Here is a 21,373-nt window from a genome sequence, read left to right as displayed (position 1 = left end):
TTTAGTATGTGCTGCTTGCGCTGGAAAGAATTTATAATCACAGGCTGTCAAAGACAGCCATTGTTCTCACTGCTCCGAACATTTGGGTCAGCCACAAGTGCTTTCAGCTCCCCCAGCGCCAAGAGCTGGCTGAGAGTGAGACCATGCCTGGATTCTTCTGAGGCATCAGGAAAAGCATTTTGCATATTTTTCATTGCTTTTTTTTTTTTTAGACTTTTTGCCTTAGAAAGACAGCTCCCTTTCAGAGCAAGCATTTCCCTTCAAGGTAGTAGGAGATGGAAGCACGCTGCTGCAGAGCTTTGCGGAACTGATTCTGCTGTGTGCATTTGTGAGCTCTCGCCCACGGGAGCAGTCACAGACGGGGAGGGGGCTCTGTCCCAGCACAGACATGCTGTTATGGATTCTGAAAGGCTGGTCAAGGTGAAGGTTTACTTTTTAATTCTTGTTTTCATCTCTCATTGTATTCTTGGGAATCCAAACTTTTTACGATCTGTTATTTTTCATTCTCAAATATTGCAGAGAATGAATTACTAGAGAATTTTTTTTTTAATGTGCATGATTTCCTGGTTGGGAAAGTTGCGACATGGAGGGCTAAAGAATGAAATGTTAACTTGTAGATGATAATCGAGCCAGTCACTGGTCACCAAAACCTTCCATCCTGAGGGTAGTAGGATGCAGGACTTTTTGGAGACCGCTGGAGTCAGGATTTCCTGAGAGTGGACAGACTTTTTGCCTCTGCTGCTGCAATGTCTGAAATCCTCTTGATTTCTTTTTGCACAGGAGACTGATGATATTGAGAGTCCCAAACGGAGTATCCGCGACAGTGGCTACATCGACTGCTGGGATTCAGAGCGCAGTGACTCCCTCTCTCCTCCACGACACGGCAGAGATGATTCCTTCGACAGCCTGGATTCCTTTGGCTCCCGTTCCCGGCAGACACCTTCTCCAGATGTAGTCCTCAGGGGGAGCAGCGATGGTAGGTTGAAGCCTTAACACACTGCCTGTCTTAGAATTAAACATTAACAAGGGCTGCCTTGTCGCTGGTGCAGGGTTAGCTCTGGAAAGCAAGGTCTCCCTGTCCACCTTGCTGAAACCTGGTAACTCTAAACCGGTAGAAGAAAAATGTTTTTAATGTTTCTTCATGGTCTTGGGCATTTTGGTTGGCTTTGCCAGCAGTTTGTCTGAATGTTAGCTCCATGAATATATCTCTATTGGAAAATGTGTGACATCATTCCTCCTTGGTCTCAGTGAATCAAGACACTGTGCAGACCATTAGCTCATAAAATGTGCCGAAGTTTATATTCGTTCGTAAAGTGCACTGAGTATGAGGATGGGAAATGTGTGAGTATCACACTCTATAAGTGAAAATGAATCAACTTTCAGCAAACCGGATGTGCCCTATATGTATGTACTAATTAGCTTGCTTGTGGCCATCTGTTCTGTGCTAAGGACACCCAAACCGTTCATTTGTGTCATGCAGGGCCTTTCAGTGGCTACTGCACAGCAAGACTTTCTGTCTGATCTGAGACTGGGTTCACTATAAATCCTGTGGATTTTATATCACCTGTAGGAATGATAATGCTTCTTTAAATACTGTGTGGTCAAGAAGCCTAAGTTAGATGTAATACATATTTCCAGAAGCTATTTGCCTTAATTATCTTGCACCTTTGTTCTTAAGGGAAGATGGTTTGGCTCTGGGAGTATAAACCTTCTTAAAGAGACTCAGGCTGGTGTGGAACTTTTTATTTGTTTCCATTTTTGTTTAATGTATTAACTTGATTGATAGTATTTTTAGAGTCTTAGGCCAGATGTCATAAGCATGGAACAGATCACCTGCTCACTGTGATGAAAATGATCTTTATAGCTAAAAGAGCTCCACCACCTATACAAGCCTATGTATATTTGATGTCCAGAACTAATTAATACACAACACTTAGTATCTCTTCTGGACATCAGCACAGCCCCATGAGAAGACCTCGCCTAGTCTTCCCACAGGAATGGGGGATACACCTTCTTGGCCATATTTTATAGATAAACCTTTAGGGAAATTAAGTAATTATCCTGACATTTTAAGTGACAAAACTTACTGTCAGTAAATAGCTTACCAGTGTAAACCTGAAAATTGTGAGTCCAGAACTTCTACCCTATGCTTAATTTATCCACTCTTCTTTCTCTTTGCCTAGTAGATATTTTAAAATTCTAGAAGGACTTCTGTTTAGTACTTAAACTTACCAACAAATAAATTCGCTTGGGGGCCACTGAGTCTGTGACTCCTAAGGAATTCCATAGTGCATTGTGAACTAATTAAGAAACACTTCTAGGCCCTCCCTGGTGGCGCAGCGGGTTAAAGTACTGCACTGAGAAGCTAAAGCCACTTCCGCATGAGTTCGATCCCCGCCTGCCCCAGAGGTGACCACATGGCGTGGCAGAACTCTTCTGACCCGCCCTCTGCTCCCCTCAGCAGTGTACTTCGTCGATCTGACTGTTCTGTTCCCCACTCTGTCTCTGGTGAAGCCTTTCACCACCCCTGAGCCTCTGGCCTGTACCCCAGTTCTGTATGTACAAATAAATAAATCTTTTAAAAAAAAAAAAAAAAGAAACACTTCTAAAATTTTATGTCTTAAACACCACCCACAGTATTAAAAGTTGTAATGCCAGTGCACAATCTACTTGAGATTTAACATAACCAAAAGGTACATTTACTTTTATAAAATGTATCTTCACAAAACTTTCAGTAGCATTGTTTTGCTTGTTGTTGTTTTTTTAAAATTATTTCTTTCATTGTGGTTTTTTATAGCTGGCAGTGTTAGTCCTTTATTTTGTTACCAGGGTTCCAGGGGTTCAGAGTTTATAAAGAGCTACATCTTGAAGGGATTTGAGATGGTGATTACTAATATTATACTAATATGTGCTGAGGCATAATTTAGTTTGCAGTAATTAAGATTGATAAGCTAGAGTATTTTCTAAATGTTTTTTCCATCTAAAGAATAACATGAAATTGAGCTTCACAAAACTACATCCATGAAAGAGCATCTTATGCATAAATTCCACCAATCAGCTTAATACCTTCAGGCTTATGTTTTTGTAAACTAATCAGACCTAGTGAGGTTTTTAAAGAGAAACAAATTTTATCTACCTAAGAATAGTGCATAATTTTATCCAACTAGATGTTGGATTTCATTAGAATCTATGACACTTTTTTTAATTGATGTTAACCAAGAAGATTGCTCTTCTTAATAAACAATTTCAAAGTTAGGAGAACTTTCAGTTTAAAATACACTTTTAAATATACTTCCTATGCCTACAATCAATCAAGAAAAGTCTCACCATGAAATTCTCCAACTCCATCTTGGATATGGAGAACTTTCTTAAGTCTCACAGGCCCACTAACCATGAGAACTTTCTTAAGGCTCACAGGCTTAGCCATGAGAGTGGCCTGGGAGGGGTGCCATGGAAGTCTCCAGAGGTGTTCGAATCCATCTCTTTTGCTAGATACGTACCTACTTCCTCCCTAGCCTTCTTTCTGAGGCCATTCACTGGGGTTTCAGGGAAAAAATACAAAACCTTCCATGTAGGAATTTTAAAATTAACATATTTATAAGCATATGCATTTTATTAATGGAATGCTCTTATCTTTTAGATAGAATTTAATGGAGGCAAAAATGAAGGGAGAAAATTTTATGTATTAGAGGAGGTTTGGAAGTGTGTATTGCAAATACACATTTTTTAAAAAAGTAAGATCCTTTGTTGCTGAGAGAGAATTGTAGCGCTGTGGAAAGGCAGGAGCTCATGGTCTGTTGTATTTTCCTAACTGGGCATAGAAAAGGCACCGTAGTGTATTTCCATAATTTCAGGAAGACATGAAGTCAAGATCTTTCAAAGTCCCAAAGTTAGATAAGCAGAGCGTGAACGTTCTCAGCGAGAATGCCAAACCAGGCACTTCCTGGGCACTTTTGTATTTAACCTCATGCCATCCTACAAGAACTGGATGATTAAACCCGTTTTTCTGATGAGAACCCTGAAATACAGGTTTATGTTTTCTGGAGTCACATAGTTAGTAGGTGATGGAGCTGAAATTAGACCCTGGTCTCCAAATACAGAAAACCACAAACTACTTCCTACTGAGCCAGTCTGCCTCGGGATATTTGCACACTTCTTTTAAAGTGTCTGTTGGAGATATTCAACAACAGAGTAATGGAAGGGGGAGTGACAGGAGGGTAGTTGGTTTATGTTTTAAACAATATATTTTGAGACTTTTCCTCAGTCTATTATGGATAATATAATTGTAGATACTGTACACAAATAAGGTTCATAATTATAGATCTTTAGAATTGAAACAAGTCTAATTCTAAGCCTGCCTAGTTGATTAAAGGATCCTTTTTTTCTTTCATTCATCCAACAAATGAGCACTTCCCCTTGTCAGGATGCTTTAAACAGAGGACAATTTTCCAAAAGAAATGTGTCACAGAGGAAGGAACTCTGAGAGTTTGGAGAACAGAATGGTAATCCCAGCTGTTACTAACCAGAGGGGGAGAAGGGACTCATTCTGTCTCTCTGAGCTGTTTCCACATTTATAAAATGGTGATAATATCAAATCCAAAGGTAAAATTTGGGAAAGGTAAAGTATAATTAGTGTTTATAAAGCAGTTCACATATTGTTAAACATATCCGTGCACTAGGACAGATACCCTTGCTAAGGGAGAGGGTGGGGAAGCAGCTAAGTTCTGAATCCAAAAACTGACAAGTAATGAAATGGTCAAAATTTCAAAAGATTGAAAGCCAGTGACATGAATAATTCATAAACTGAATATTTCATCTGCCACAATGGACAACTTGTTTATGATCAATGCTTTTAACTTTTACAGTCATTTAAAAGTCATTAAATCAGTTAATTTCCAGGAAAAATCACTTCAGTTCTATTTTTATAGAAAAGGACAGATGAGCATGTTAGGCACAGGGCTTGGAGCCCACAGCTCACTACTGAGAGACCCCAAGCTACTCCATGCCATCAAGTATAGTCAGCGTGGACTAAGCTCTTGCTCTGTACCAAGTAGGGTAACAATACCTGGATATATAGCTGATCTTCCCGACAACCTTATGAAGTAGGTGATATTATTATCCCCAGTTTACACACTGGGTAAGTCAGACTTCATGGGGAAGTAACAGCTCTGCAAAGTCTCCGAGCTAGTCAGTGGCAGAGATCAAGAGGAAGTGGATCTGGCTTAGCCCTGCACTCTGCCAGGCTGCCATGTCTCTTGACTCTTAAAGTTCTTCTCATACAAAGAGGCAAAATTTCTACCTACCATCACTGGGATTGGATAACCTAAAAACACTTTCCTTGAGTAAGAAATTTTAACCAACAGTAAAATGGTGACTACCTACAATAGCGTTTATTTTAATGACAACTTCCTCCTAATAGATCTTAGAAATGTAGTGAGGAGAGACTCAGGACACCTGGGTACAAGATAATTAGTGGGGTGATTGCCCAATGCAAGGCTGATGTGAGCACCATTGAGTTCCTCTGCGTTGTCTGTGACATGTGAATGTTATAAAGTCCTTCTCCTCCATATACAAGGCATGAAGTTTAATGCTCCAGAAGAATAGTTCTTTGGGCCATACGTTACAGGAAGAAAATAACTGCCTCCAGCTCCCAGGAAAGCTCCCATGTAGAGGAATATGCATTTATTATAATTCAAACCACTTCCTGGAAGGCAAGGCCTTGCTATAATCCGAACCAGCCACTCTTTTGAATCCCATTGTTCTTTTACTTCTGTGTGCCTTGATTATAACTAATATTCTCCAGGTGTTTTGTGGGTTAGTTGACAGTACCACAAAGACAAAATTCTTCATAATTCTTGTTTTTCAGAATATCTAGCAAAGTGTTAGACATGCAACAACAGGTGCTCAATAAAAATTCCATTGCTTAATTTGTGTTTTTGTTTTCTTTAGAGTTCTCTGAATCACGGCAGAATAGACATATACTTCTATAGCATATGTGTTACTAGTTGTAATTCTCAGGTACAGTTAGAATTGCCTCTGTTTTTCTAATTTGATTTTTCCCCCTGATTGGAGTGGAGAGTTTTTCCCAGAGCAAACTAATTTAGACTGGTACTTCAGATTTGTTAAGTGAATAATTCAAGAAAGGAATCCCTGGAACCCACAGACGTAACCACATCCTTAGTACTGTGGATTTGCTGTGGGGAGCTTTTCTGCTAGCCCAGCACACACTTTCAGCACCCATCTTCTCATCCCCAGGGAGAGGAAGTGACTCTGAATCGGACTTGCCACACCGGAAGCTGCCAGATGTGAAGAAGGATGACATGTCTGCGAGGCGTACTTCCTACGGTGAGCCGAAATCAGCAGTGCCTTTTAACCAGTACCTCCCGAACAAGAGCAATCAGACTGCTTACGTCCCTGCTCCTCTGAGAAAGAAGAAGGCGGAGCGAGAGGAATATCGGAAGAGCTGGAGTACTGCCACGTCCCCCTTGGGCGGGGACAGGCCCTTCAGGTAAGCAGGAGCTACCTTACTTCCGCCCCACTGGCCTGTTAGTGGGCTGGGAACCAAAGCTCCAGGACACAAATGAGCTCCAATAACCATTTTAGGACTTTGATGTGAGGTCCAGATAGAGTTGGGCAGGTCACATCAGTGGAGAAAGATTATCAAGAAAGAATATAAGCTCCTGGGTGAACTACAACATGCCTGGCACACCGTACACAATCAATGGTTTCACCCAGTTGAACTTCTCTAATTTGTTTTTTACTCTAAACTGTTTCGCAGAATCATACTTTAAGAAATGACTCCTACTGAATTTTCCACTAGTATTATTTGAGTTAGCTATACCTTTGAAAATAAAGCATTATAATAAAATTGGACTGTAAATTAATAATTCAGGAAAATAATACATTATGGACTTCATCATCTGTTCTAAGAAGTCATTTAATTAAATTTAAAATGTGTATGCATGTTGACATGGACTCGACAAGCTTCCATGGAATAGTAAAATAGAATTTGGAGCAGGTGATTCAAACCAGTTCAGTTGACAGGACGCTGAGACCAAAGCTGTCATCCATGTCCTGTGGAAACTGCCAGACTTCTGCCCGTATAAGATCAGGTGAAGATAGTTGTCCACTAAACAGAAAGGCTTTAACCTAGGGGCAAGCTAATCTAGGTGGGAGCTCAAGCGTCCGAGTAATCCACGGAACATGCTTTGCCAGTCCACTATAGACTATAGATATTGTCCACACATGTGAAAGAGATGTTTCTCATCTCTTTGAGAAACAATTGGTATGTCCCCTGATTTTGTCTTTGTAGTCATATAGTCGTTCACTCACTTATTCAGAAAATATTTTAGTATCCACTACATACTTGGGGCTGCCTTATGAACACTGGGAACCCAATAATAAGGTCCTTTCCTTGAAGAACCTTGTGGTTCTACAGTCTAGTCTAAACCTTTTAGCAAAACTGACCTGATGACTGTCTAGTTATTTCTAATTGTCCATCTTCGTTATCTATAGTTTTCCACTGAATAAATATATTGCTAAAAGTTTTAATTACTTTTAAAAATGTGATTTTTACTTTCCAGCAAAAAAAAAAGGTGTTTACCTTTCAATATTAATTTTGCCATAGCTCTTAATCAACATTGCCGATTACGCTGTGTTGTGTTAATTGACAAACGGCTGCATTTCATTTTCTTCCCATTACCAGTGTCATGTATTACATGCCATGACTTTTTTTAAGTGGAAAGTAGTATCAAAATGACTGGGAGGTGACATGTGATCAACTCCCCAGCCCAGTATGTTAGTTCGGTAAACCATATTGTCCAACTCATTAGCTATCCTGAAACAATAGAGGAAGAGGGAAGTGACGTGGGGTCTCCTTGGGAAGAGGACACAGTCGGCCAAATGGATCCTGGTGGGAAGCCTCCTGATGGTGGGTTACAGTTGCCCACTGGCAGTGGTAAGGAGCAGTCCCCTCTGGAGGGGGCTGTGGTGGCACCAGCTCTCAAGTCTGAAGAAAAAGATGCTGCTGAAGTTCAAAAGCTCAGAAGGCTAGAGCAAGCTGGAATCAAGGTCATGCCAGCAGCGCAGCGCTTTGCCAGGTTAGCTCTGCAGGCTGACGGCTGGCTGGCTGGCTTTGCGCATGCCTGGGAGTTTGGAATCTGGCATGTTGGAGTTTCCATCTTGTTTTCCCACTTTCTGCTTTTCCCATTGCACCATCATTCCCTATTCTGTGTGGAAAGAAATAGCTACTAGTCTGTGCCTTAGGGCATGTCCCTGCTAAGTACCTGGTTATTTAAATGGAGGCAGAGTGAGCTTTTTGCTGCTTGATTAGACCTTGTCAGAGTTTTGTGGTCAGTCACTTGTGGGCTGCAGGGTTTACTGAGAAATAACATTTTATTTTTCAACTGTTTGTGGCTTTTTAACTTTCACACTACTCCTAAATGGCTCTTATTTTACATGTCATTAGGAAACAGTTCCTTTGAAATGAGGAGCTTTCTGTAGAAAAAGAGGCTGGCTTAAGAAAACCACCTACTGTCTCTGTCTTAAGGTAGTAGTAAATTTGAGTTTATGTGATTTGTCTTCTAAAGCCTACCTGTTGAAAAGAAGGAAGATATAATTTCTTTAACTGTAACAAAGGCACTATGTCTTCATAGCTTCAGATTATAGATGAGGTAGAGAACTCACCTGTCAAAGACACAGAAAACTATAGTTCTACAATTTTCTCATATAACTACCACGAAGATGCTACAAATAATAGTGTGACCAAAATTGATATGACAAATTGAAATTCATTTCCCAATTTGACAATTAAAATAGCTTAGCCGGGCCCTCCCTGGTGGTGCAGCGGGTTAAAGCACTGCACTGAGAAGCTTAAGCCAATTCCACATGAGTTTGATCCCCGCCTGCCCTGGAGGAGATCCACATGGCATGGCAGACCTCTCCTGACCCGCCCGCTGCTCCCCTGAGCAGTGTACTTCATCCATCTGCCAGTTCTGCTCCCTGCTCTGTCTCTGGTGAATTCTCTCACCCTCCACATCTCTGGCCTGTACCCCAGTTCTGTATGAATAAATAAATAAATCTTTAAAAAAAAAATAGCTTAGCCATATGCTTTTCCATTTAATCTGAAAAGCAGGTATCAGAAGGAGTAAACTAAGGCTCACTTATAGTTAGAGACTTGCTGGTCTCTAACCTGGTTACCTCTGACCAGTAGCCAAATTCAAATGTTTTGACCACAGACATTCATCTACTTCCCACACATTTGCCAGAACATTTTTTCATTGGTCTGTACAACTCCAGTGTGGTTCTTTCTATGGGCTAGTCTTAACTGGCTGGTTCCGTATTGACTTATATTGATTTAATCCTAGAGTAGCTTTATACTGATATAAAAAAAAAAAAAAAACCTAGGATATACTTCTTCCTGTTTGTGGTAGCCCGCAGATAAGTGTGTCTAGCTAAATAAGCATGTGTTTCCAGAGAACTCTGTCATAAAATCATGCTCATGTTACAAGCAGCTTTCTGGGTTTCTGAAATAGCAAAGAGTAATGCCACAGACTTGAGAACAAAAAAGTCCAGATAGTCTTTAAAACTTCAGAGACTTTGTCAACAATATTTGAGCATCTCCTTATATCAGGGACCAGGCTAGATGCTGAGAATACTGAAATATCTAATATTCCCTTACTGTCTACCACTTTCCAGCCTTTTTCTGCTTCTGTCTCCAAGCCTCAGGTTCAATAATAGGTACTAAGTGGAAGACATGACTATGAATTTACAAAAAAATTAATTTTGATATCCTTGACATATATACCATCATTTTTATCATATCTGTGAAGCTTTTAAGAAAAAAATGTACCAACAATCCCATCATCCTTTTTTTTTTAAATTTTATTTATTTATGCATACAGAGCTGGAGTACAGGCCAAAGGTACAGGGTGCTGTGCTATGTAGGTCACTTCCCCACCTGGGGATCAAACTTGTGCTGAGGCAATGCAGCTAGCTTAGTAGTGCTGCGCTTTTGACCCTTTGCACCACCAGGGAGGGCCCAATCACATCATCTATATTTTTTCCTGTTTTCTTATTTTAAAACATGCCAATCCACTGGATTAAAGGCAAATAATTTTAATTATTGGTTTTTTTATTACTATTATGGTTACATATCATATTATGTGTATTGGCCCTTCAAGTTTCCTCTTCTACAAATTGCCTCATAGTCTTTGCCATTTTTTTCCTTTTTTAAATTTTTTAAATTTAATTCTGGTAAGAACATTGATCATGTAATCTATGCTCTAGATTTTTAACTGTACAATACTTGTTGTTTTATATATTTAGATATATAATATATATTGTATTCATATGTAATATGTTGTAATAGATGATACATATTATAATATGTAATATGTGTTGTTACATATATCTATAAAGATAAACTCACACATAAAAAATACAAATTCAGGCCCTCCCTGGTGGTGCAGCGGGTTAAAGCGCAGCACTGAAAACAAGCCATAGCCACTTCAGTGCGAGTTCGATCCCAGCCCCGGAGGTGATCCACGTGGCTGGCAGACCTCTCCTGACCCACCTGCTGCTCCCCTCAGCAGTGTACTTCATCCATCTGCCTGTTCTTCTCCCCGCTCTGTCTCTGGTGAATCTTCTCACCCCCATTCACCTCTGGCCTGTACCCCCTGCTGTATGAATAAATAAAAAAAAAATACAAATTCAGTGTTGAAAACCAGGTCTCTAGAATTCATCCTGCTTCATTGAAACTTTATAGGGAATTGATTATTAGCCCTATTTTCCCCTTCCAAAACCCATAGCAACCACTATGCTGTTCCTTTATTCTATATTCTATACATTTGGCTCTTTTAGGTACTCATACAAGCAGACTTGTGTATTTCTCCTCCTGTCTGGTTTATTTAGCACAATGTCACTGTGGTTCATCTATATTGCTGCATATTGCAGGAATTCCTTCTTTTTTAAAGGCTGAATAATATTCATGCCACATTTCATGCATCTGCCACATTTTCTTTCTTCACTCGCCTGTCAATGGGCACTTAGGTCACTTCTTGTCTTTTGTGAAAAGCGCTGCAGTGGACATGGGAGTTCTAATATCTCTTTGGAGTCCTGATTCCAGTTATCTTGGATAAATAGCCAGAAATAAGATCTCCACATCATATGGTAGCTCTATTTTAATTTTTTCAGATCACCTTTAGTGTACCCAAGAGAAGGATTTTAAATCTTCTGGCTTAGCATTTCAGATTGGCTTTGGGACAATTATGCCTTCTTCCAAAGATCTCTGACAGCCACATGAAACAGCTGCTCCCAACACCCACAATTCATTTGTTAGACAGATTTTCAGCTGCTAGTTCTCATAAAGGTTTTACACATACCATGCCACTAACCCGCCGTGTCTGTCATTGTCACTTACAGTCGACAACCCAGTTGAAAATCACTCTAAGTCTAACTACATTTGGATCCCTCTATGAATGTGGCAAAAAATACTTACCTGGATTGAAGTGCATATCATAAGGAAGAAAAGATTCTTAGTATCTGGAAAATCAAAAGAGATATGCTGGTGTCTCTTGAAATATTTTAGCTTCGGCATCCTGGCTTTGACATCACTTCTGGCCAACACACTTTTATACCCAACAAGGGGTGCATGCGACCTCCTGTGGCCCACTTGGTAGCTAGGAAAGTCTGTAGAGATCAGTATGCATAGCGGCATGGGCCAGGGCAGTGGCTTGTGGATGAAGAACAAGGCTTTCCTTTGATAGACTACTTTTGTAGTTGTTGTTCTTCCCCAAGTCTTCTCAACTGCCACCTTGTATTATTTTAGTACAGTATATAAAAAAGGAGCAAGGGTGCACATTATTACACTTTCATGTGAACTTAGAAGTATAGAAGTCCCAAGCTTCCTGTCCAGTGTTATACAGGGATATTATCTTAGCATCAAGGGACAGAAAGTAGGACTTCTTAATAAACGTGTGGAGTTTAATATTTACTAGAGTTTCCATTAAAGTAAAAAAGTATATAAACCACTTTTTCTTCTGTTTTATTTTATGATTAAGTTAGCTTAATTACCTCCAAAATATGAGATGCTGCCAAAGAAGCCAGGATTTCTGATTTTTAAAAGGATAAAATAAGAACTGAGATCCACTTCCCCTGAATTAAAATACCATGGAGATTTGAGTTCTTTTACTTGGTGTTTCCCATTGGACAAGTAAACTTTTTTTTAACTGAATTATAGGTTTCACGTGATTGTACTTCTTTTCTAATTGTTTTCATATGTTTCAGCACTCACTATTTTCTGCTAGTCTGTGGATCTTCTCAACCACATAGTAATTAATTACAGAAGGAAAAAAACCCTCCAAGGAACAATAGATATTTTAGAAATCTTTAGAGGAAGAACAGATGCGGCTGAACACCAAACACGTATCCCTCCATCTCCCTCCTCAGCAGATGCTGTGTCATTGGTGGTGGAGCAGACCCTTCCAGATTAAGAACCAGCACACATACCACTTCCATGAGCCTTTGTGACTATGTTTGTAGCTGCCCTCTTGGCACCCGAAGTGAACAGAGAGGTTTCTGGTGTTGCCCGTTAACATTCCCAGGAGGTCAATAGGCTTCTCTGGAGAACCCACTTTCTTTCAATAGAACAGATGAACTGCCGACCTGAGGTAGTTGCTTGTGTGTTGCCAAGTGAAAGAGAGTGAAAGAATATGCCAACTCTGCCCTTAGTTTAAATCACTCTCTCATTCCCTTTGAAATATATGAGCTTTAGAAATGTGAACACCAGAGTTTTTTCTTCCCCCTCACCTGCCTATCTCTCCTACAGTGCTCGCTTTACCTGGCTAAAATGAGACTGGACAGGGTAGCCAGAGTGCAGGTGGCGCTTGGCATTTCTCTCTTCCTGTTGGGTGGTATTCCTTCTGAGAGGAGAGGTGACTTATTCCTGTAGAACAGTCCCTTCTCCCAAAATAATTCTTCATAAATGACTTGGAAGAAAGAAAAGTACCAAACCTCTGTGTGGTTTAACTAGACCCCCTAGATCAGCCCCTTAAGTGTGTTTGACTAATATCACATAACTGAATCTAGAAAACGCAATATTCTCCTCTACAAAGTGGACATCAGAATTCCTATCTTAGCAGATCTATAGTGAAAGTTATTGTGCTTGGTGGACTAGCCACTCAGAGGGGTGTGATTAGTGAAATTACAGAACTTCACCATAGACTGCCCTTAAGATCATTCAACCGAAAAAAACCTAAGCGCATATAAAGTAATTTGAGTATTTTGTGAGCTGCATCCCTGTGAACACAATCCTATATAGTTACCTTGTACTTATTATTTGTTATTACAAGACCTAAGTCTTGTGTTATTTTTTTCTCTCTCTGTCTCTGTGTCTGCCTGGAAGCTCTGAATTTACAGGGTTTGAGCTATTTGTGGAAAATCAGTTCTTTTGACCTTGTTTTTTCCAAGTGTGCAGGGTAAGTCTTTAAGTGGCCAATGAGAAGGAAAGCTTTCTTCACCCCCTTTTTCTTAACTTCACATATCTAAATTGAAATCACTTGAAACAAGCCCTCCCACACTGGGCATTTAGCCTGAAAAGAAACACCCTAGGGAGCTTGTAGCCTGGCTGCACTCACATGATGCATAAGGCACCAGATTCTCTCTGCTTAAATTGGCATTGCAAATTGGTGTGGCTATTTGCATAAATGCTTGTAGTTTACTCCAGAGAATCTGCCTGAGATTGAAATCCAGGACCCCTGGTCAATGAGCCTCTTACTCAAGAGGTTCGAGTTTGGGGTGTGCTCCCATACTGGAATTGGAGTCAGATCAACTGAAATGAAATGAGTTTGAAAGGACATTGTAAACTGTAAAGTGCTGTGCATGCATATATAATATGATTAGTTAGCATTCTGTTGCCATCAATCCCGACTGAACACTGATGTAGCCAGTGATGCAAATCACTAATCCATTCTAAGCACAACTCTCAGGAACCCTTTATTTTGCTCCCCAAATTCCTTTTTCTTCCTTAATAGTAATGACAGTGCATTGTTTTTTGTACATTTCCTCCTTCCATGGTAATGATAATACATTATTTTTCTGCTCTCAAAACTGTTGCTGGCCAGGTACTTTTGTTTAATGTATAGTACCCTGGTTAAGAACAGAATTTCTGGAGGCAAACTGTCTGGGTTTAAATTTTAATTTAAGTACTGGCACCTTAACCCTAGATGTACTTCTTAATCTCAGTTTTCACTCTGTAGAATAGGTGTGCTAATATCACTAACATTTCAGGGTTAGTGATAGGGTTAAATGAATTAGCACCAGAAGGGATTACAACACAGAGCAGGTACTCAACATTAACTATTTTCTTTGTCATCATCCATGTGCTTTTTAAATAATACCTTTGGAAGACATTAATTCAGTGCCATTACTCACTGACAGATTTATATGGCCACAGTTAACCAACACCAGTTGGTAGAGTTACTAGCACATTGAGTAAAGAGAGTGAGCCAGTCCAAGAGTGACCAAGAAGGAGCCAAAATCAAGTGTGTAACTCAAAGGGCAGGCTTCATAGTTTAGGAAATTTATCCAGGGAGTAAACTACCACCAACCACCTCCAAATTCCATGTTTAAAATTTTTGTTGTGAAGAGTGGCTAGTAATGAGAAGGACTGTTGTGGACAAGACTAATTATGATTTTATGTTCCAAAAGTCAGGCAGAATGACAGAATGCTGCAGTCTCACAAAGTGATGGCCCTTTCTACAACAGTGCAGGGCAGAGCAACAGACAATGGGCCATCTTGTCAACCAGAGTAGTCTGCATTTCATGCTCCTTTTATTGCTGTCTTCATTTCTGAGGTGAATTATCCTCTGAAGATGGAGAATTCACTCTGAATCCTCTCTCAGAAATCAAATACAAAGTAGATGAACTTTTTTAAAAGCCAACATATTTTATTTACTTATTTTTCTGAAATTTCAAAGATAATATGTGATCAAATATGCTTGAACATTTTATTATTACTCATAATATTCCCTATTCCTAATCTTATGAGAAGGAGAGGTGTTTGTGTGAATTACTAGATAGACTCAATCAACAGTATTCCCATCCTACCTACCTACCCCCAACAAAAACAAAAAATAAAGTGAAAATATGATATTTCACCATCAAACTGCATTCCTCAAGGGATTTAAAGCTTGGTGCCTTCAACATCTCTTTCAAAATGGAAATAGCCAAAGTACTCATGGTTAAGTAATTTTGGCAAAATGTCTTGCCACCACTTACTTGACAGCCAGTCTGTGAGAAAGAATGTTGGGAGAATTAGTTAGAGAAAAATGTTGTTAATAGGAGGAGGCAGGGCAAGGTAAGCTTTTATGCCATGGGTCTATACTGTGAATGGTCATAAGCTATTCCAGATGTTTCAGGTTAGCTCAGCTCTGCGAAAAGCCTTCCTTACACTTTGCAAACTGGTACATACTCTAGGTGTACTCTCATATAACTGCATTTATTAGCTTTCCTCCAGAGACTTTTTTGGTGGCTCAAATTCTTGCCTTGTCAGCTAAAAAGAAATTGAGTCACTATGTGGTACATTACTGGTGTCCTAAAGGGGAAGAAAAAAATGCATCAACAGAAAGCTTCCAATTTATCCCAATTTCATGAAAAGAATTTGGAGTGTCATGTTCAGAGCCATTTAGGACCCTGGCTTTTTGATGCTGACAAGGATCTATAAATAAATTGAATTTTTAATATCATTTTCAAGATTTTAAAATGCACCTAACTATCCTGTGGCTAGACTGAAATAGTCAACAGATGGTATCTGAAACTAATGATAGCAGGAAGATCAAACTAACTACATGGTTGTGTGTTTGGAGATGGGATTTGAAAGTTGTTTTGGTCTGAATACATGTGACGTTCCATTCAATTTTGCTCTATCAGTCAAAAGCAGTTAAGTGATGAGAAAGAAACATTTTGTGATATTATCCTTCGCAAAGAAAACCCTTTCCTGACCCATCAGCATGGCAGAGATTCAGAGTCTGAAGATGAAGCTGCCTACAGACTGCCTGATCTTGAGAAAGATGACTTTGCTGCTCGGAGAGCAAGGATGAACCAGACCAAGCCAATGGTGCCACTGAATCAGCTCCTCTATGGGCCTTACCAGAAAAAGGAGGCTGAGAAATCAGATGGCAGCAAATACTTCTCAAAGGGAATCTCAGAAAAGAAGCATTTAGGATATAAAAGGTGTGTCTGTCTCTGTACCAAAGTGAGAGGGAGAGAACATAATTAAGCAAAGATTAATTGTATCACAGCACCCCCCCCATTCCTCCCTTTTGTGCCCCAATTACATGTAGTTGATAATGGCGATTTATTTTGAAGTACAACACCAAATACCTTATCTTCCCTAAGGGCAGAGAGTAGAATGCCATGTCCAAAATCGGACCAAACTTACCAAATAAATACTGAGTTACAGTGTGCAGATGTGCTGAATCTGGACATGTCACCACATCTAGGTGCTGATTTCATAGATTGGCACTACTAGTCATGCAGCGTTGCCTATCAAGGAACAGCCCCCTCTCAAGGATACTCCAGTCAGTTCATCAAGGCAGAGACTTGGCCATTCCTTATCTACTACACCTTTTCTCTCTTTATGTGGTAGGGGTCAGGGGGAAAGGAAGCTTACTCTTCTTCCCATCTAACAGCACCAATACCTAAACATTTGATGATGGATGCTTCTCATCAAAAGAAATTTTTTCAAGAATAGAATAGACTTTCCTTTGTTCTATCATGGAAATTGTTTTTAAATGAATTTCCTTTTCCCATCTTCTTAATCTGGAAAATTACAGTGAAATGGAACATGGCCAGTGATTTTTATCCTAAGGGGTATATGAATGTATGCAAGGTCTCAGTTTGCTAAATTTCAGCTTGTAGAAGTGATCATTCTTATATTTTTTCCCTTACATCAAAATCTGAATTTCCATCCTCATTAGTGTAATTGCCACTTTTTTGCCCATTACTTACAAGGTTTATAAGTCTGGTGAACTGAGACTACATATGCCTCTTTTACACCATTAAAATGGTTCCTACTGGTCACAGTTGAGCTCAGTGGAGTAATAGTATAGTTTTTGTTCTGTTTCAATTTGTGTGTTTTAAGAAGTATTAGATATAAAACACATAAGGCAAGTATTAGAGCCTAGGACACCAGGCACAGTGTTGTTGTTTTTGTTTTTATTTACTTTTTTTTTTTTTTTTTTTTTTTTTTTTTTTTTTTTTTTTTTTTTTTTTTTTTGGTAGGGCACATTATAGCTTCAGGACGCTCTTGGTCTTTGCAGTTCGTATAATGTCCTGTAACAAACCATTCTTAGAGAGTTCTGTGTGAGGGATGGGTTGTTATACGTAAAACAAACACTTCTAAGTAACTTATTAGCATCAAGGCAAATTGATGGGGATCAGCAACTTGAGTTAGGAAAATGCGTAGACTTTGTAGCTCCCCTTTACCCTTTCTCTTCCATGCAATTTTACTTCCTGTTATTTCCAGCTGCTTTTGTGTGTTGTCCCCTGTGTGTTTGGGAGCATAATTACGGGTCTGTGACAGCCCATGACATCTCCAGGGGACATCAAAGAATTGGTCAAAAAGAATACTGGTGGCTCTTTGCTGTATCCTTCCTTAGCCCCTCTCTAAACTAAAAACAAATAGAAAATTCTGTAGTCTTCCTGTATTGTCTAGGCTCTCCAAATATGCCATGTTATCCAGGTGGCAAAGAATGACTCTTGGTTTATAGAGTTTTTAGAGAGAACGTCCTATTTATGTGTCTTTTTGAGATTATTTTTAATAACAAAAAAGCATAGTTTGTTAGATATTGACTTTAAATGGAATATTGACTTTTAATGGTAGCCAAAGCCATAGCATCTATGATAAATTTACATCATTATTAATATTAGTTAGCTAATGTACACTTCTTAGACAAATGGAAGTTTTTACATCAATAAAAATAAAAGTGAACCATCACTAACACAAAAATGGGTATTGACACTGTAGATCCAGGTAAATAGGATACCCTCTCTTGTTTGTTCAAGTACTCATAACTAACACGATTAGGAAGCAGAGACTGAATTTGAACATTGAAACTTTCTGTTCAGAATTGACTTTCTGGCATATGTGGGTTTGCGGTTGAGATGTTTAATATGTGAACAACATTCCAGTTATCTCCAAACTAATCCTAGAACTTGGATCATGCAGAACTCATTACTAACATTTTGCGTGGTGTAATAAAAGACATTCCAGAAGAATTCAGGGATTTAATCAAAAAACTTGAATTCATTACAGTAACTTAAACAGTGTGGGAATTGGGCATCATAACTGTCAGGCTGAAATCTCATTACCATTCTTAATAGTCTTCCAGCCAGCCCTGTCCTCTCTTCCTAAACTAAACTAGAGGCTTTCATCTGGTGGAAAATGCTGCATCCATCCCCCAACCCCTCCAGTCCCCCCACACCCCCGCCATCCATTACAATGTCAAAAGGATAGCATAGGTGAAAATAATCAAGGCTCCAAATAATTCTATTATTTTTCTATTCTTCCATATTTCATTCTGTCCTTGGGTCTCTGTCTGCTCCCCTTCATTGAACCTGAATTTTCCAATGATGCGGGCACCTGGATCAAATGAACAGAAGCCAGGGTCAAACAAAAGAGGTAAAGTCCACGGTGACCTGCATTATACGCAGTCAGGAGAATGATCCTGCAGCAGAGGGACTCAGAAAGGTGCCGGATCTTTACAAGGATGACCTGGCACAGCGGAGACTCCAGGGCAGCCCCACCCCTCATCGCGAGACTCCCCACTTTGTCACAGGCTCCAGTATAACAGAAGCCGACTTGGAGACGTGGGAAAGACTGAGAGTGTCGGAAAAGGCGAGGTGTGTCAAGCTTTCCCCTGGCTATGGTATTATTTAGCTTGAAGGAACGAGATGCTTACTCTTCTGTTATTTTTTATTTTCAAGATGTGAAACAGTGTCTCTCAAAATATAGTCTTCTGCATGAGCTGAAACTTACCAGTATTAAAAGTTGCAAGCCACGTGGATGGAAACATCCTCTTTAATTTACTATGAATGGTTATTTTGACAGGCTTTCCTAAAAAGAATTTAAACTTAATTTTAAAATAAATTTGAATGATTTCATTGCATCTAGGATTTTCTTACACCATCATTTATGATTTTGGAAGTGATATTTTAAAAGCCATTGAAACTTAAAGCACTATTCACTTAGGCAAGACAGTAATCATTTTTATTTATTGATTAATGGAAAAGCTATTCTGCTCTAAGCATGGAAATATTTTTTCATACTCCTAGTATTTAAAAAACTCACCTCTTAATCAATTTGCATTTGCCTTAGAAACCTTTGGAACTTATTTCTGGTTCTGACTAGGGATGGAGATGTTGACCACATCTGTGCCCCTGAGCCTTCACCAGAAATCACAGCAGAAACTGCCCTCCGTGATGACTTTGCCAGCCGCAAAGCCAGGGCCTATAAGAAAGCTTCCAGCCCTAAACAAAAGTTTGTGCACTTTGGACCAGTGACAGAGATAGATCAGCAGAAGTGGAAGCGACTCAGCATTGGCAAGGCCGGACCTAGGAAGGATATAGAAGTCATCAGACATGACAAGATTCAGACTTACTCTGTGTCCTCGGCCTCGGTGGCCACGCCCAGTGTAGAGGAAGATCAGATGTTTAATCCACAAAACAACTGCAGGTATTGTTCAGTGCTCACGCACAAGGAGAGCTGCATGGGATTCACTGCTGCTTTTTAAAGAGTTTGCTGAAGCACATTAAAGAAACCTCCAGAGAGAATGTAGTTTTTTAACAGGCATATTTTGCCCCTCAGCAGAGAAGTTCTACTGTAGGGTCAGCGTGGGGGAAACACGTGTGTGCGTGAAGTTAAATGGGTGACGTCCATCTCGATTCTGTGATCACCAGAATCATTGCCTGGGAATGTCAACAGTTTTAGCAAATGACCCTTCCCCCACCAACTGCAGTAAACATGATCATATTAATTGGAATTATTGAATGACCAAGATGGAATGTTTTAATGCTATCCCTAGTGTTCCTTTCAAAGCTATTTTGACAAAAAGTCAGGTTTTTCTATAACTGCTCCTTTTCTTATCCCACAGATGGAGGAAAACATGTTACTTGTTTCCTAAGTTTCAGTTTTGGATATCTAAGGACACACACACACACTGAGATCTTCCCTCTCCCCTGCTTTTTAAAGTGATATAATAAATCTTAAGGAAAAACTCCTGAGGGTCCCTGTGATTTAAGGAACCCCTGGGTGAATTGCCATCTCAGTGTGGGAAGCTATCTCCTGGGAGAGGCCCTGAAAAGCTATCCCTTTTCCTCCTCGTTGGAGGCCTCCAATTTTGAATTCTCAAATCCTGTTTTGGGGATTCAGTTTTATGGGTTGGTGTCTCTCCTGTGAAGCTGATCAAGGACATTTATCTCCCAGTGACCTCCACTCCAGCTGCAGGATGGGAGCAAAGTAAAGCTCTCCATGAAGGAACAGATGCTCAAGGCATTCTCCTCCATGCTTTGCCTTTGAAATCCAGAGGAAATGGAGATGTTCCAGGAGGGATTTCTCTGGGTTCCCAGTGGGGGCGTAACACCACAGAGAAAGAGAAAGCAGATTGTGGATATAAATCAGCTCAGTACATCAGAAACACATAGTTAAGGTTTCAGAGGGCGATGTGAAATGAGTAGAAGAGGTGAGAGTAAGAAATACATGCTGGGCTTTTCGACAACCACGAAGTGCCCTTTCCACCTCAGAGTGGCAGTGCCAGCTTCCTCTGGGTTCTCTCAGACCCCTGCCAATCCACATGCCAGCCTCTTCATCTGGGTTTGTCACACTCACTAACCAGCTTCTGGAACGAGGGCAGCCACACTCTCTTAATCTTCAGATTCAGCAGTTTTGATTGTCTCCTCTTATAACTCTTTCTCCTCTTCTCTCTTGTGATGGATGCTACTTGATTATGAACAGACTAGTGAATTCTGGCATAGATGCATATTGCAAAAGGGTCTCGCGGCTGGCTCCCGTGCTGGAGTCCCAGGAAGAACACACCTGCGGCTTGGGCGAAAGCCCAGGGAGGACAGAGGAAGGTGAGGAGCACGTTTCCTCTCTCCCCAGGAGGTGAAGGATGACAGGCGGGGTCAAGACCGCTGGTGTGAATTCTTGCCTAATAGTAAAGCTGTCCTCTCTGGCTCTAGTTACATGGGAACAGCTGCCACAGAACAGCAAAAGAGAGAAAGAAGGAGCTGCTCTAAGAGATTCCGAGATGCAGCCAAAGGCTCAAGGATCCGAGGAGCGCGGCCAGCCTCTGTGAGCGCCTTGCCTGCTGCCAGG

General features: G+C 40.2%; 1 protein-coding gene across 4 annotated transcripts in view; it reads left to right on the top strand.

Moving 5' to 3' along the window:
- Nucleotides 1–269: 269 nt before the first annotated feature.
- The window catches only part of LIMCH1 (LIM and calponin homology domains 1), a 79,351-nt gene continuing 58,247 nt past the window's right edge, over nucleotides 270–21,373 (top strand). For all 4 annotated transcript variants that reach the window (XM_012724154.1, XM_012724152.1, XM_012724153.1 and 1 more), the window contains exons 1-3: nucleotides 270–420; nucleotides 781–976; nucleotides 6,256–6,508. In XM_012724154.1, the coding sequence (XP_012579608.1) occupies nucleotides 397–420; nucleotides 781–976; nucleotides 6,256–6,508 (473 nt within the window). In that variant the 5' untranslated portion in view covers nucleotides 270–396. The remainder of the gene's footprint in view (nucleotides 421–780; nucleotides 977–6,255; nucleotides 6,509–21,373) is intronic.

The sequence above is a fragment of the Condylura cristata genome, unplaced genomic scaffold (assembly GCF_000260355.1).
Source record: "Condylura cristata isolate star-nosed mole 26May11 unplaced genomic scaffold, ConCri1.0 scaffold00012, whole genome shotgun sequence".
Lineage (NCBI taxonomy): Eukaryota > Metazoa > Chordata > Mammalia > Eulipotyphla > Talpidae > Condylura > Condylura cristata.
The sequence above is the reverse complement of the archived record's forward strand: the minus strand, read 5'-3'. Positions and strand labels throughout refer to the sequence as shown.